Here is a 15,452-nt window from a genome sequence, read left to right as displayed (position 1 = left end):
TTGCAGTATATAGATCTAACAAAAATAATATAAAAAAAAGAAGAAATCTTGTATGTATGGCACAAAATCTTTTAATCTGGGGTTCAGCGGCCAAATACAATTTTACATGTATTGAAAAAGTTTGAGATTTTGAGAACCACCGAACTTGTTCTTCTCGTTTTCTGTCTAAATGTGTGTGCAAACTGCATTTCTGCATTGACAAAAGGCATAGGCCTACAGGCTACAATCACATTCCTAGCTGTCACTCAGCGTGCACGCCGTGTGCATTGCACGCACACACCAACGGCGTGCTGCGTGCACGCACGCAACAGCGGGGCGACGTATACGGTCGTGCACGCCTTTGGCCCAGGAGGATTCCTGCGGATTGGATTTGGTCTGGAATTCATTCGGGTCGACTCGGCTGGTGGACGGTGTGGTGCGTGCAGGTCGCATCAGATTAGACTTCCAGTTCTAAAGAGAGAATAAATAAATAATGAACAACAAATTTGACGCGTGAGTAATTAAAGCCACTTAATAACTAATTAACACTTTTAGCACGTAGGCTAGATGTAGAACAATGGGTGCTTTAGTCGTATAAATACTGTTGTCAAAGTGTTGCAGAGCAGCAGTGTGCAGTTGTAGAAAAAGAGGTGTGTCTTGCTATTTTTATGCAAGTGTTTTACACGTTTTACTAAATGTGTGAATGCGTGTACAACATTTGACATGAAACACCGTGTCTTTATATCGGTTAATGGCAATAAAACATGATTTATTATAAAGTGGAATTATTAGTCGTTCTGTGTTGTTGCAGGAAATAATGTATGTAGCCATGCTGCTGGGTTTTTAGCAATACTAGCCTCGTCTGCTATATAAAAAAGCCTCGTTTATACCATACTTTAGTTGCGTGCCGGGTGTCATGCTGCTCGATAAATAGAAGATCTACAAGCTCACCACGCGCCACGAACGTGACGTGGTGAGCTTGTAGATCTGCTATTTACTACAGCGTAGCCTTGTTGCAACAACACAACGCGTACACACCACTAGGCCGGTCCTGGGCCTCTGCTGAAGCCTCGTTGTGGGAGTAGGTCGAGAGGCCGGGTTTAGGTGCACGCGAAGTCGGTCTTAAACTAATGTAAAGGCTCGCATTTTATCGGGGAGGAGGGAACTTGTTGTTCTTGACCTGATCATCTTGCAGACGAATAATCTCAGTGTGAAGCAATGATGATGACCGACCGTCATCTGTCATGCATGTCTGTTATGTGTAGTTTTTGGATGGAATTAAAAAAAAGTGTGACATATGGGTGGGTGTGCTGCACCGTGCGTGTATACACTCACTCACTGCACGCACGCGCGTGGGGGGTATTGTGCCTGCTTTCTTCCCCAACAACACTATATATATCATAAGAATAGGTTATGTATGTTATAGACCAACCAATGCTTTTAACAGCTCTGAGAGTACTCTGAGTACTCAGTACTCAGCTCTTGAGATCTATACAAGCTCATAGCTATGAGCTTTTAGATCTGCTATTTATCAACAGCTAAAGTTTAAAATAATGGTAAAAGTGGTTAAAAGGTAATAAAAGCTAAGGTGACAGATGAGTTCCAGATCTTAATGGGTTAAACTGAATGATTAAATGCTTGTTTGCCTACACGCTGAAACTAGCAGATCTACAAGCTCACAGCTATTTTCAGTGCAACATCATTGCACACAAACCGAAACACGACCAGTATAAATCAGGCGTTGGCTGAATGGTAGAAATGTGGTCTCTCGAGTGGCTGTCAGACCCTGGGTTCAGTCCAGGGTAAGGAGGACATGGAAGTTATGGATCATTGCAACTTTAAACCTTAATGACTAGACTCCATCGTCCATCCACAGCAGGACAGTGTCGCTTGTCCCTGATCTTGTGTGCTATACATTCTTCCCAAACTTTTCAGGACGAGACCCCCAACTGAACTTGGAAGTGTAAGAGTTGAGGCATTACAACTATAAATGCACTAAGTCTGTATGTCTGTAAATCCACCTAACTCGAGAACCAGAATATTGTCACAATTCTTTTTCCATGTTGGTTTTATTTTTTGGTTATTTATCAAGTTACTACAAGGTAACAAACTAAAAGCAAAAAAAACAAAACAAAACCGTTGTTCTACAGAAGTATAAATTAAGGTGAATTCAGTAAATTGTAGACTGTGCATTCGCTGTACTGTATATCACTCACGATATGCATGTCCGATATCTCTGAACCGCCAACCCCTATGCTTAAGTAAAGCCGTTGACATGACGTCCTCTCTCTGCATGTGGCGACAGTCTGAAAGATGACGACAGTGGGGATCACGACCAGGACCAAGTCTCACCGAAAGACGGTGAGAAGGAAAGGAACGAAGACGACGACAACTCCAAGAGGCAGCGGGTGAGTTGAACCAAAAAAAATACTAATAACATGACTCGATACGCCACAATTGGTTCATAATCGTCTAATCGCAATTATAATTATAAGACGATCACAATTATTTTATCCATCGTTTCCATGATGATCAAGAAATGTTCATCCATAAAATAAGCAGAAATGGCAGATTTACAAGCTTACAAAGCATCACTTTGTGACACGTTGCAAGCTTGTAGATCAGCTATTTCGGCAAAAAAAAAAAAGTATAAAACTAATAAAGGTACGGTAATACGGTATATCAGTAATTTATTACTGTCATATCTGCCCTGTGCATTTTTGTTTACGAGGCAAACGGAATTGTATTCTGTTATTATGTTCCAATGTTCAATGCCAAAAAAACACAATTAAATCGTTAATCGCAATATATTAGTGTGACTGATTAATAATCATCAACTTCAATCTGTAATGGTGGCAGCCCCCAGTGACTCATTTATTTTTTGTCCTGAAGACGAATTGCGTTTCGTCTCCTTTTCAGATGGCGGTGCCGGGAGTAGGCGAGCACCCTCTCCAGTACAACTACACGTTCTGGTACTCCAGACGCACCCCGGGGAGGCCCGCCAGCACCCAGAGCTACGAGCAGAACATCAAGCAGATTGGCAGCTTCGCCTCGGTATGGATCCTTCCTTCCCCCGTAGTCTTCATTTATAGTCAGTCGTACGTAGGGTTTGGATCCTTTTTTAGTGGTTTTCAACCCTTTTCATATCAAGGCCCATTATTTATTCACCATTTGAGCCATGGACCACCATTTGATGAGATCTAGCCTCTCGGAACCCAAAACGTAGAATATTTTGTCGTGATGTTGGTACGATAGGAGAGATAATAGGCAAACATTGATCGAAATAACAATTCTTCTACATTCTCTAATTGTGAAGACTTCTTGCAAATTAAGTAATTGTTTAACAATAATTTAACTCTTGAGAGAGTAAAATAAAACCAAATGGAGTCAATGGACCCATACAGGTCCATTTTGGTTTCATTTTACACTCAAGAGTTAAATATCTATATAAGGGTCAATTTTTCTTACCAACTCTACATCATTTAGCTGGGGACCACCTGGAACCCCCCCAAGGGCCCCAGACCATTGGTTGAGAACCACTGTTTTAGGTTTTTTAACAATTCCGGTTCCTTAACGATTCCCTCTTAATGGTCCGATTCCTTAACGGTTCCCTTTTAACTAGTACAGGGGGTTCCAAATGGACCCTAACAGGCATGTAACTCTTTAGAGTGTACACTACAAATGGAATTTGGTTCCATTTTTGTACACTCTCAAGAGTGATGGTGGTCCGTGAAATTAAAAGGCTTGAGAATCTCAATGCATCGATACCTTTTACAGATGACTTTACATTTCCCGGGCATGAAACCCGTGTCGACAGCTTCCCGTGGGAAATGCATAAAATGGAAGTCCCACCCGGTAGACAACTTTCTGCCTCGGGTCAGTCATTACGAGACTTTGGGTGCCATTTTGAAGATCCGTTTTACAATGGGGTAATACAGAAATTGCCCTCGCTCTGCGCACAATGGTATTATGAAAGGCATATCGGCCCGTGTTGAACGCACTCGGCCCGTGTTGAACGCACACACATATGGCATACGGCGTTCCTGAATATTTTAGCATTGTGGGAGTGTCCATATGTTAATTATTTTCGCTTTGCGCAATTTGCTATTAAGCCCCTTGACCTAAAGACACTCAGCGCATAACGATTAGACGTGGGTCTGACCACCTCATAAACGCAACAAGCACTGTTTGATTTTACACTTGGCTCTGGGAGGCTGCTGGAGTGTTGCCATGTCTGTTTATTATAAGCGGCTTCTTTTTCTGTAAAGTTGCTTGTAAATATTGGTAGTTGTACTATTTTGTGGTTGCTTTTCTTGTTTCTAAAGTGGTTATTTGGGCTTTTCTCCTAATGTTGTTTAAACCAGTGATCCTCACACAGCACATTCCCATGTCAAGGATCCCCAGATGAATGCATTTGCCCAACTAAGGACAGCTAATCCAAAAATTTAATTAAAGTTTTCCAAGATTACTTTTGAAAATAGCAGATCTATACCAGCTCACAATGCATCACATTCATTCATTAAAACTATGAACTCTGACTGCAGGGGGATATATATAATGATCATTATAACAATGTGCAAGAACATATTTAAAAATAAGGAAGAACTTTACAATCAAAATATGTTTTTTATTTTAATGTGGTGTCATTAAAATTAATCTGGATATGGCAGACTCACTATCTAGAAAATAAAAACATGGCACTTCATTTAAAATAGGTTGCAGACCCCTGTTATATGCGCTTATTTTTATAGACCTATTTACTTGTTTCTATGAGACATGGCAACAGCCTTTTTTTGCTCTTTTTTTTGTAAAATGTTGATTAGAAACGGCCATAATTCTTTCATTTCTCAACCTTAAAAATAAATATTATATATATATATATATATTATCTCCATAATCCTTGGGAAGTTTGCTTTCATATGCTGTATCACACCCGATTCAAGTCCTCTTCAATAAAATGCTACGAGCGAAGAACATATACCATCGGGGCCACAGGCACAGCATTAAGCAGCAGCATTCAACTCATTCCTTCATCATGACTTGAATGAAATAAAATATAATGAACGTTATTTTACTGGTGTTTTTCAATAGAAACAAATTATTTTGAGGCATAAAGGTGACAGCATGCAGTGCAATAGGAATAATTAACCCAAATGTGACAAAGTCATGTCATGTCTTCTATGGTGCCAGCCTGAAGAAATGTAATACCACGATCCCCAAAGTGCGCATTCCGTATGTGACATCAGCTGACTGGTAAAGAGAATAGTACGGACATGTTGATTGGGTACGTCTCAAACACGCCTTAAACACACCCGTGACTAATTCAAGGCTGTTTTGCGCAATCCACGGGGTGTCGAAAGCGCTTCTTAACATGCCCAAAATTGCAATATGACATACAACACGCCCCCAGCTCATAAAACTGTAATATGATTAGTAATATTATTTGAAGTCCTTAATGGCACCCTTTATCTCCTCGTGAAATGAGGAAAGCCTGGGAACAGAATGCGGTTGCATTTAATGACGCCGCCATGTTTATTTCAACCTTTAGTTCAATCGATGGCAATCCATCGTTGTCAAAACATGGTCAAACTGTCATTACGTCTGTGTTGTTGTTGTTGTTGTCAGACTTGTATCACTCAACTAGTACACGCCTGTAGCTCTGGTCCATAGCTCTAATGTGTTTCATTTAGAGCTATGTTACTGTCAACTTCCGGAACTCGCATGAATGTAGACCAGCCTCTCGTCTTTAGCGTGAATAAAAACAACGTTTTTGCTACTCACCAAAACAAAGGCGGGTTGTGTCATTAGAAAGCCTACTTTCCTTAGTGGACGCACTCTGAGCCCCCCACCACACGTATAAACGGTACTTTTTGGCCAGAAAGGGAGTTTTTTTCACCGGAGGGCAATTCTCTGGGCAATATAGGTAGCAGATTAACTAAAAGTATTTTTTCTCCGGTGGAAATAAAATCCCCTTTTGGCTAAAAAGTAACGTTTATACGTGTGGTGGGGGGCTCAGAGTGCGTCCACTAAGGAAAGTAGGCTTTCTAATGACACAACCCGCCTTTGTTTTGGTGAGTAGCGAAAACGTTCTTTTTATTTACAATAAAGATGAGAGGCTGGTCTGCATTCATGCGAGCGGCAGAAGTTGAGAGTAACATAGCTCTAAATGCAACGCATTAGAGCTATGGACCAGAGCTAACACGCCTGTAACTTTGACATGCCAAGTTTCACATTATAGACTGCACATACTAGTGTGACAACACAGAAGTATGGCTACTTTAGGGCAGCACAATATTTGTCTTTGTAGCCATTATTGTGTTTCTCATTTCCTTTACTTGAAAGGTTTTGTCAGAACTTAACTTAACTATCATTTGTCAGAATACTGTTATTTAGATTTAGAACAGTGGTTCCCAAAGGGTCCTTGAGGGGGGGTTCCCCAGCAAAATGTGTTAATGCAGCATCACAATCATTGTAACCGCTTTATCTATTTTATACGTTGGCTATTCAAAAATAGCAGATGTACCAGTTGGCAGCGTGGCACACACATTTGCGACCAAATACATTTCATTTTTATTTTCAGGGGATCCTTGGCAGGAAAAGGTTTGAGAACCACTGGTTTAGAAGGGATTTGTAAAATCATCCAGCTATCCATCATCCAGGCCTTCATGTGTTTCCCAAACAGTGGGTCGGTACCCATTTGTGGGACACGGACACGTTTTATGGATCATGACTCCAGTAAACGTTTTTTTAAAGAATGTAGATCTGCTATTTTCACTAGTTTGGGACCCCGGGCAAACATCTCTAATCTCTATTTTGGGTCTCGAACTGAAAAGTGTTGTAAGCACTGTGAGAATGTGAACAGAAACAGCTCACCTCAGTCCATCATAGATGGTAACAGCTTAACACCGCTCACTGGGTTTCTCTTCCACAGGTGGAGCAGTTCTGGCGTTTCTACAGTCACATGATCCGCCCCGGGGACCTGACGGGTCACAGCGACTTTCACCTCTTCAAGGAAGGGATTAAACCCATGTGGGAGGTGTGTGTGTGTGTGTGTGATCCTGGCTTAATTATACAGTCCATACCTATTTTGATCATGCGTGTGATTCTGCGTGAACTTTTATATACACTTATACATATTTGTAGAGATGTACCGATTCCGATACCCGTAATTTGCATATCGGTCGATATACAGAGGACTGAGGACACAGTGTGTAATAAAAAAATAAAAATCCATGACCATGGTTCTCAAAGTGGGTTCCAGGGACTCGCAGGGTTCCTTAAGGGGGTCTGTAACTCAGAGCGTATGGGTCGATTTGTTTCCATTGGACCATTTGTGCACTTTCATTTATAAGGATGATCCGATCAGGTTTTTTGGGACCGATTACCGATAGATTTTCTCAATGATCGGCCGATACAGATACGGATCTTGTGCGTAAAGGGGACATTTCCAAAATTATTATCCTGTATGTCCTGTGTGTGTGGGGAGGAAGGGGAGAATGTTTAGGCCTGTCACAAATATGCAAAATTATATTTTACTATATATCCGATTGACTTTTATACTACTTAAATGGTATAAAAGATCAGTTTCTCCAGATATCACAGATGGGGTAAATTGCCGATCACCGATCGAGTCATTACATCGGAGTGAATATCGGCCGCTCACCGATTGGTGGCCGATTGATCGGAGCATCTCTTTTTTTTTTTTGATCAAAGTTTTTTTATTAATTTTCACACATGAAAATATTATACATTTTTCGAACTTTTTTTTCTTCTTCTTTTTTTCCCCTCCCCTCCCCCCAGAGTTCCCGCTCTGAAAGAGCCACAACCCCGGTATCTTGCACCATATGAAATAAAAGGCACATACAAATATACATAGACATAATAGAAGACTAATAGAAGTATGCAAACAAATAATAATAATAATAATTAAAAAAATATATACATAAAAAATTTAATAATAATAATAATAATAAAAACAACAATTACAGTAGGGTCAGTGTAATAAGTTAAGGATTGTTGATGTCAGCTGCGTTCATCCTCTCAATGTGTGTCAAAAAAGGTTGCCAAATGGTGTAAAATTTTAAAGCACCGGCGTACCCTCTTGTGGAGTAGCGAATCTTCTCCAATGTCAGATGAGGTAAAACATCATTAACCCAAGATTTAAAGGTTGGTGGTATTTTCTCCTTCCATTTAAATAGTATTTGCCGCCTAGCCAAAAGAGAAGCAAAGGCTATCATATTCTTGTTTTGCCGGCTAAGATCTTGGGAAATAACTCCAAACACTGCAATAGTGGCAGAGGGTTCTATGGGCACTTCTAAGATCGGAGCATCTCTAATCGTGTGCTTTTGGTTATGTCCAGGACGATGCCAATAAGATGGGCGGCAAGTGGATCATCCGTCTGAGGAAGGGTCTGGCGTCTCGCTGCTGGGAGAACCTGATCCTGGCCATGCTGGGGGAGCAGTTCATGGTGGGAGAGGAGATCTGTGGCGCTGTGGTGTCTGTGCGCTTCCAGGTAGGAAACAAACAGATCAGTATTTAGGTCCCACGTCATTTTGTCGTGCTACGTTACGTCCAGGTCCAAGTGGCACCAGCTCCCGTCCGCATCTCATTGTAAATAGAATATCTAAACGCGTGAATCTCTTTACAATGACGTTATTTTTCAGAAAGGAAGCCATTGAGGGTTAAAATGGGTCTTTATTATTATTATTAATGTTTTGTACAAGTGTCCATGGCAAAGAAAATATATGATGTGGAGACAATAAAGACTATTATCATTATTATTGAAGGTGGTAACAGTCCATTTGCTCAGTACAATATTTCAGGGGCATATTTAGAATGTGTGCAGGCTTGAGTATGTTGAATCTAGTTTGCAATTAATGAGGATTTAGTTGACACAATGAAATAAAATGGCGATAGTGTGGGGCAGACGGCCTGTCACAGCCAGATTTGGGAGAGCAGCAGCTTTGTTGTTGCGAGGAAAGCGGTAAAATGAGACTTTCGTGGTTGTTTTCGTCTCAGATTTAGTCCAACGGAGCGTCACAGTATAACTCTATGGGGACACAAAAGCGACACAAAAGTAGGACCCGGAATTATCTCTGGAGGGGGGCTCTCATGTCACGGCTAAAATACTGAAGTTTTCTTTTTTATAAAGTATATTTATTGGTTTTTAAAGACAGACATTACACAACAAGAACATAATAACAAACAAAAGAAAAGAAAAGAAAAACAGCTCAGGCACAACACTATTATAAATAAAAAGATTGAATATACAAAGACATGACAAGGACAATGAACTATAATGACAAGTGACTTTCGAATTTTCATAGACTCCCAATCAGGGAATACATCCATACAGTACATTAATACATATATTAAAAAGGCAGACAACAGCTATCATAGGCACCAAATCATTACAACAAGAGCAGACACATGCATGCTCCACTCAAAGGCGGCAACCGCCACCCCCCCAGGCGGCAGGGCCACCGCCCCAAGAAGCGGCCCCGACGCAACGCATCGAGACCCCTGCCCGGGCGACCACCCCCCCATACCCAAAGGGCAGACAAGCCCCCGCTAAAAATACTGAATAGTTAATGGTGGGGGAGGAGATCTGTAGTGCGCTTCCAGGTAGGAAACAAACAAATAGTTAATGGTGGGGGAGGAGATCTGCAGTGCGCTTCCAGGTACCCAACAAACACACCACGGCCTGGTGTTCTTTTTAACCCAACCCTAACCCAAGACCTGAGGCTGATTCTACAAAAGGCCTTTTAAATCAGCAGTTCTCAAATGTTTTCGTGACAAATTTATACAGTGTATATACTATGTATTTGGTGCACACATTACTCTGGTGATGGTGACTTACTGATTTGATGACTTACTGATTTGATATGTATTTGTTCCGCACATTACTCTGGTGATGGTGACTTACTGATTTGATATTCATTCATTCATTCATTTTCATCATGCCTACAGTCTGGAGAACGAAAGCTCTGATCATGAGTAAAATATAAAGTGGAGGGGAAGCCTCCTCCCCACTTCCGTTTAGTCTTTTCAGTCTCACAAATTTATCCTAATAGAAATCATCTAAGCATATTTAGCTTGCTGCTTATGGAAATAAAATAAATAAATGTAAAGATATTTTTTACAATACATTTTCGTGAAACGGAAATGCCAACTTCCTAACTCGGATTTTGGGAGCTGTAGTTCCAGACTGTATATAGAATTTCAGAGATTGTGGATTAGTTGTCTGGCTACGCAAGACTACCTCGAGGGTACTATGACATGAACTCGGCCATTTCACTTCCCCCACAATGAAGTAGCAGGACTGGTTTTGACAATATTTGCACAAGTCAGTGTTCAACCAAAGAGTAAATCCTGTGAGGGGGAGTCTCACATATACACACCCAAGTCAACACCCACCAATGGCAACGTGCGCTTTCACTCTCTCTCTCTCTCTCACACACACACACACACACACTTAGGCAGCGTGTGTGCCAGCCAATCAGGCTAGGCCGTCGGTATGACTAGGTGGTGACGATGTCGTCTACATTTCATGAGCTTTCATTAGTTAGGTTTCACCTGACAGCAACCTGATCTACAGTATAAGCTCACAATGATGACGTGATGTGGGCTTATAGATTGGCTATAATGCAGGGCTTAAATAATAAGTGATTAATTAAACTAATCGATTTAGTTGAATATAATAATCTATTCGGTTTTGTGTGTCGTGTAGATTAGTTGTTGTATAAGAAAAGAAAAACATTGGATTAACCTACAACAGTACGGGGGTTATTGGTTCTAAATATCAGAGCGTTGCTGTAAAGCAGGGGTGCCCATTACGTCGATCGCGGTCGACCAGTCGATCGCAAGCGCTGCGCAGGTAGACCGCTTGGCCCTGCCATGATTCTTTTTTAAATAATAATCCTCGCCTCGGGCAGGCGGCGGCGCAGCGGCGGCTTTAAAACCCCCCACAATGCAGTGCCTTGTTTTCAAGTGTGGGGAACAAACAAACAAATTAAAAGGATATCTATCCATCATTGTTCATATAGCAAGATGCGCGCGGCAAAGAAGCCTAAAACATATCACTTCCATGCAGAGTGGGAATAAGATTATTTTTTCACGATGTCACATTGCAAGTCCAACTGCGTTTGCCTTACTCGAGCCCATCGCTACATTCATGTGCTTCCCATTCAGAAGCTGATGTTGATTCCATGTTGATTGACGGACGATCATTTGGAGGCCTGTTTAAGACTAGCTGTCAGCAGTGACTGTCCGGATTACGCAGCGCTGACGGACTCCATTCAGTGCAAGGCTGCAAGCAGTCATCTGATTTAAAGGGATAGTTCAGATTTTAACTTAAAAAATACTTCCCATTAATATAGTGGTTGCAACTGTATTAATTCATTGCCAGAGTCCTGTGGTGGGAGTTCTGCTCTGGTTGAGTTGAGTGGTGCATTATTCCTTCATGTGATTGTGTATGCTTTTTATGTGTGATACTTTTAATATTTGTAACATTTTATGAGCAATATATGACTTCGGGCATGTAAATATTCAGCATGAACTGGTTGGCCACTATCTTTTGTTGTAGGTCACAATATCATATATTAATATAATTGTTGTTTTTCTACAAGCTCATAGCGTGCCACCGAGTGGCGCGCTACGAGCTTGTAGGTCTGCTGTTTTAGAAAAATCATGAAAATGTGGCACAAATCTTTGAATATATATATATATATTCTTTCAGAGCCAACGTATTCCTGGAATAACATATTTTCAGATGGGGGGTCGGTGGTCCTTGACATGAAATATTATTCACCACTGATACAGAAACATATTTCAGAAAACTGTCAGAATTTAAAAGACATTTTTTTAATTTAAAATAAACGTAGCCCCGTTTCCCGCCCCCCGTGCTTTTCAGGAGGACATCATCTCCATCTGGAACAAGACTGCGATGGACCAGGCGACCACGGCGCGCATCAGAGACACGCTGCGGCGGGTGCTCAACCTGCCCCCCAACACCATCATGGAGTACAAGACGCACACAGACAGCATCAAGTATGTATGTTTGATCACGCTTATTATTTATCTTTCTGTCTGCTTTCCCTTCTCATCAGTTTGTGTAGAGCCAGATCTACAAGCTTGCAGGCTGTTGCGTCCGCGACACGTTGCAAGCTTGTAGATCGGCAGTTTTCGTTGTGCGATTCTGTCGTAAGTACTGCTAAAGTGGTAAACGTGTGATCCTAATATAGGGGCTTTGTTGTAGACCTGTGTACTACCAACAATCTGGGGATATGATGCGTATCACGAGTCACAACATACCATTTAGTCTTAGTCTAGTCTTATTCTACTAAATATCAAAATCTTAGTATTTTAGTCTTAATCAACCAAATTAATACTAATATGTTTTTCTCACACTTTTAGAGCATATCCGTGGTCATATTGGCATACCTAACAATAGATGCCAGATGTTTTAATCTCATTCAAGATGACATCCAGACAGTGTATTACCCTTTTCATACTTGCTGCGTGCTGATTATAGGTTAGAAATAAGCCTATGTGGCTTATTTCCTGTTTGGTTACATGTCAGAGACTAAGACAGACTCTATACTACTGTATAGTCTCTGACATGTAAACAAACAGGCTCACGTCGCGGATACTAATGTCCCATAGCCTGAAGGGATGCAACGCTCTGATTGGTTCAGAAACACAAAGCCTTCCGTTTCTGACTGAAAATTAATTAAAATGAAACTTAAATAAAATGCCCCAAAAAAGCCATTTTACCCCATCTTTACCTCATCTCAGAACAGTGGTATCTGCATTTGTATTCATCGTTTTTTTTTTATTACTCAATGCAGTATCATAACATGTCATTACAAATGTATTTATGTTTTCTTAGAAAGTCAAGTCCTGCCTGTATTTTTATAGGCTACCTTAATCATTGTCACGTTCTCAAAGGGCTCTGCAGGCTTTACAGGTTTAGCAAAGGAAACCAAATGACACTCTTGTTGTGTTTAACGTACTTGGTTGATACATGTATTTAGTGAGTCACTCTGTTTTAAGAACATCTGCTAAATGTCTGAATTTTGTAAAATTGTATTTGATCTAATCTCTCACTCGCCTGCAGCCATTCATGTGTGTGTGTGCGTGCGCACGCTCGCAAACACACACACACACACACACACCCCTGTTACCTGTAGATGTTACTGCGTGTGTTTTTGTGCTTTCAGAGCCTGGGAAGACTTCCATGGTCTGGTGACTGTTAGCAACGAGCGCTAACGGTGCATACTGAGTTTCCTTGCCAAGGGTAGGAACGCTCTCAGTTCAGTTTGTTTGTCTTCGTGCTCGAAATATCGTAAGAAAAATAAATAATATACAATTCACTAAATTTAAGTTAAAATGAAAACTAAACTAATTTGGTCATTCACATCTGCCCATGCAGTTGTCCAGAATTGTCCCAAGTCTCTGAAAAAGGGATTCCATATGTACACCCTCAGAATTATATGGTGGTTTAAATTTCCCAGCGCTGCGACGTTTTGTGAGCTTGTAGATCTGGCCATTTTCAGCATGCAACCATGCATAATATGGCTTGTCTTTTAGTTCTACATTTTAGTCTAGTTTTTATTTGTTGACAGAAATGTCAATAGATTTAGTCTTAGTTTTATTATTAGTTTATTCGTTGTTGTTTTTTTCGTCAGTGAAAAACGTTAGTCATAGTTTTAGTGGCGCGCTATGATTGATATACGAGCTTGATTGATATACGAGCTTGATTGATTTACAAGCTTGTAGGTCTGCTATTTTTGAAAAATCGAAGAACGACTGACATAGAAACATAGAAGCTTTTTCAGAAAACTGTCAGGATGTAGAAGACATTTTTAGAATCTGATCTCTGGTCAGAATGGGTTAAAGTGCCGATGTTACGTTCAGGCATCTGCCGCTAAACCCCGCTTGTCTCTCGTTTGTGTCCCGCTGTCCATCCAGATGTGTATACTACTATAGCCGATGAATTGGGGGAGTTGAGAAGAAGTCCAAGGAAGGATACCTCGGTATGGATTGTGGCCGTTTTCCACGGTGCCAGAGCGGACGGTCACTGACGGGACGGGACGGAGGCAACAAGAGTCATTCCTTTTGTTTCCGTTTGCTGCATGATGGAATCCAGAGGAGGCAAACAGGACTCCCATTCAACGCATAACATGGAATGCAGCTGTCTGGGAGAGCAAAGTGTGTGTGAGTTTTTTTTTGTTTTTTTATCTGCCAGAGAAGAATCTCTGTATGTGGATTTTTTTTACTTTTGAGACATCACTTGCTGGCCACCAGATGGAGCAGGCTGCGCTCTACTGACCAGATGGTCGGTGTTCTGCCTCTGACCAATATCTGGTGACAGAAGAAGAGTCCCTTCCTTCTTTTATAAATATAACAGACCTGAACAGTGATAACAACACATAGATCGGATTTTATGTAACAAACATAGTCACATGTTAGACGTACAAGTATCGGAACTGTTTTATCGGGACTCTGAAATAAACAGGGTTACATGACAGGTACATGTAGATGTTATTTTATTACGGTCGCTGTATTTTAACTACAGATCCTCTTTGTCATTTGAACTAGAGTTGCTATTATTGTGTACAAAAATATATTTGTAAAAAAAACTAAAACTAAAAACTAAAACGACAAACTGTTCAGCGGTCCACTACTTCAAAGATGACTCAACGGCGATGCGGTGACGATTCTTCAACTTCTTGGCCCAGAAGTTGAAATCCCAAAGGACGAGGGCCGTGCTTAAAGGTGTGCGTTTCACCTCTCAACCTCTTCTAGAATGGACTTGACCACGCTGCCTGTTTCACTGTGCCTGGCCCTTGAGCCCCCACCACCCCCCACCCATGTTTCTGTTCCTTCAAACCGCCTCTATGGGATGAGATCTTCTGTGATATTCCTCAAAGTCTGCAAGAACAGCGCCAAAAACACTGAACTGAAATCAGTGAGCCCGACTCTATTTTGTAATGAACTGGGCTGGGGGGGGGGGGGGGGTCCATGCAGGCTTGGGGCTCAGTCTTATCTCCGCCTCCCCTGTTACAGTTTTGAATCAATTCCCATGGGAGTATTTTCTTTCCCCAACTATTTTGAGGCCAAATTTGTAGCAATAGCAAGACCCTACAACAAGCTCGCAAGTGAGCTTGTGGTGTCTGCTATTCTCTGCACCGCGAATAAATATGAATCGGGGCTTTGGGGGAAAAGAGCCTGAAGTGGTTTTGAAACAAAACAAAAAAAAACTCCATGGGAAAAGAAAACTGTAATGCTGCCTAGGTTTGGATAAGGTGCTGGGTAAGTAACGGCTGTGTGTCCACATAGAGGGAACAAACGTGCTGTGTGTGTGTGTGTGTGTGATCTACACTTGATGAATTATAGCAATAAAATGTCAAATATGCATCTGCTGCTACAACCTGGTTCACTGTGCTTTTTCTGTTAATGTCTGCCATTTT

General features: G+C 41.2%; 1 protein-coding gene across 3 annotated transcripts; it reads left to right on the top strand.

Moving 5' to 3' along the window:
• Positions 1 to 358: 358 nt before the first annotated feature.
• eif4e2 (eukaryotic translation initiation factor 4E family member 2) lies at positions 359 to 15,406 on the top strand. Of its 3 annotated transcripts, none has more exons than XM_083781099.1 (8): positions 359 to 492; positions 2,285 to 2,387; positions 2,899 to 3,033; positions 6,911 to 7,015; positions 8,339 to 8,491; positions 11,891 to 12,027; positions 13,200 to 13,276; positions 13,951 to 15,406. In XM_083781099.1, the coding sequence occupies exons 1-7, from the start codon at positions 473 to 475 to the stop codon at positions 13,246 to 13,248; spliced, it is 702 nt and encodes a 233-aa protein (XP_083637225.1). In that variant the 5' UTR covers positions 359 to 472; the 3' UTR covers positions 13,249 to 13,276; positions 13,951 to 15,406. The 3 variants fall into 3 exon arrangements, with proteins under 3 accessions (XP_083637225.1, XP_083637223.1, XP_083637224.1); XM_083781097.1 differs by having other exon boundaries at positions 2,872 to 3,033; XM_083781098.1 differs by having other exon boundaries at positions 2,872 to 3,033; positions 11,891 to 12,031.
• The last annotated feature ends 46 nt before the right edge of the window (positions 15,407 to 15,452 follow it).

The sequence above is a fragment of the Protomyctophum parallelum genome (assembly GCF_964188405.1).
Source record: "Protomyctophum parallelum genome assembly, chromosome: 14".
NCBI lineage: Eukaryota > Metazoa > Chordata > Actinopteri > Myctophiformes > Myctophidae > Protomyctophum > Protomyctophum parallelum.
Note: the sequence above shows the minus strand (reverse complement) of the source record. Positions and strands in the feature narration are given on the sequence as shown.

Coding starts and splice junctions, on each gene's coding strand:
- eif4e2 (XM_083781097.1), top strand. CDS start 473: ATGAACAACAAATTTGACGC. Junction 493..2,284: donor ATGAACAACAAATTTGACGC/GTGAGTAATTAA, acceptor ATGTGGCGACAG/TCTGAAAGATGACGACAGTG. Junction 2,388..2,871: donor ACAACTCCAAGAGGCAGCGG/GTGAGTTGAACC, acceptor TTTGTCCTGAAG/ACGAATTGCGTTTCGTCTCC.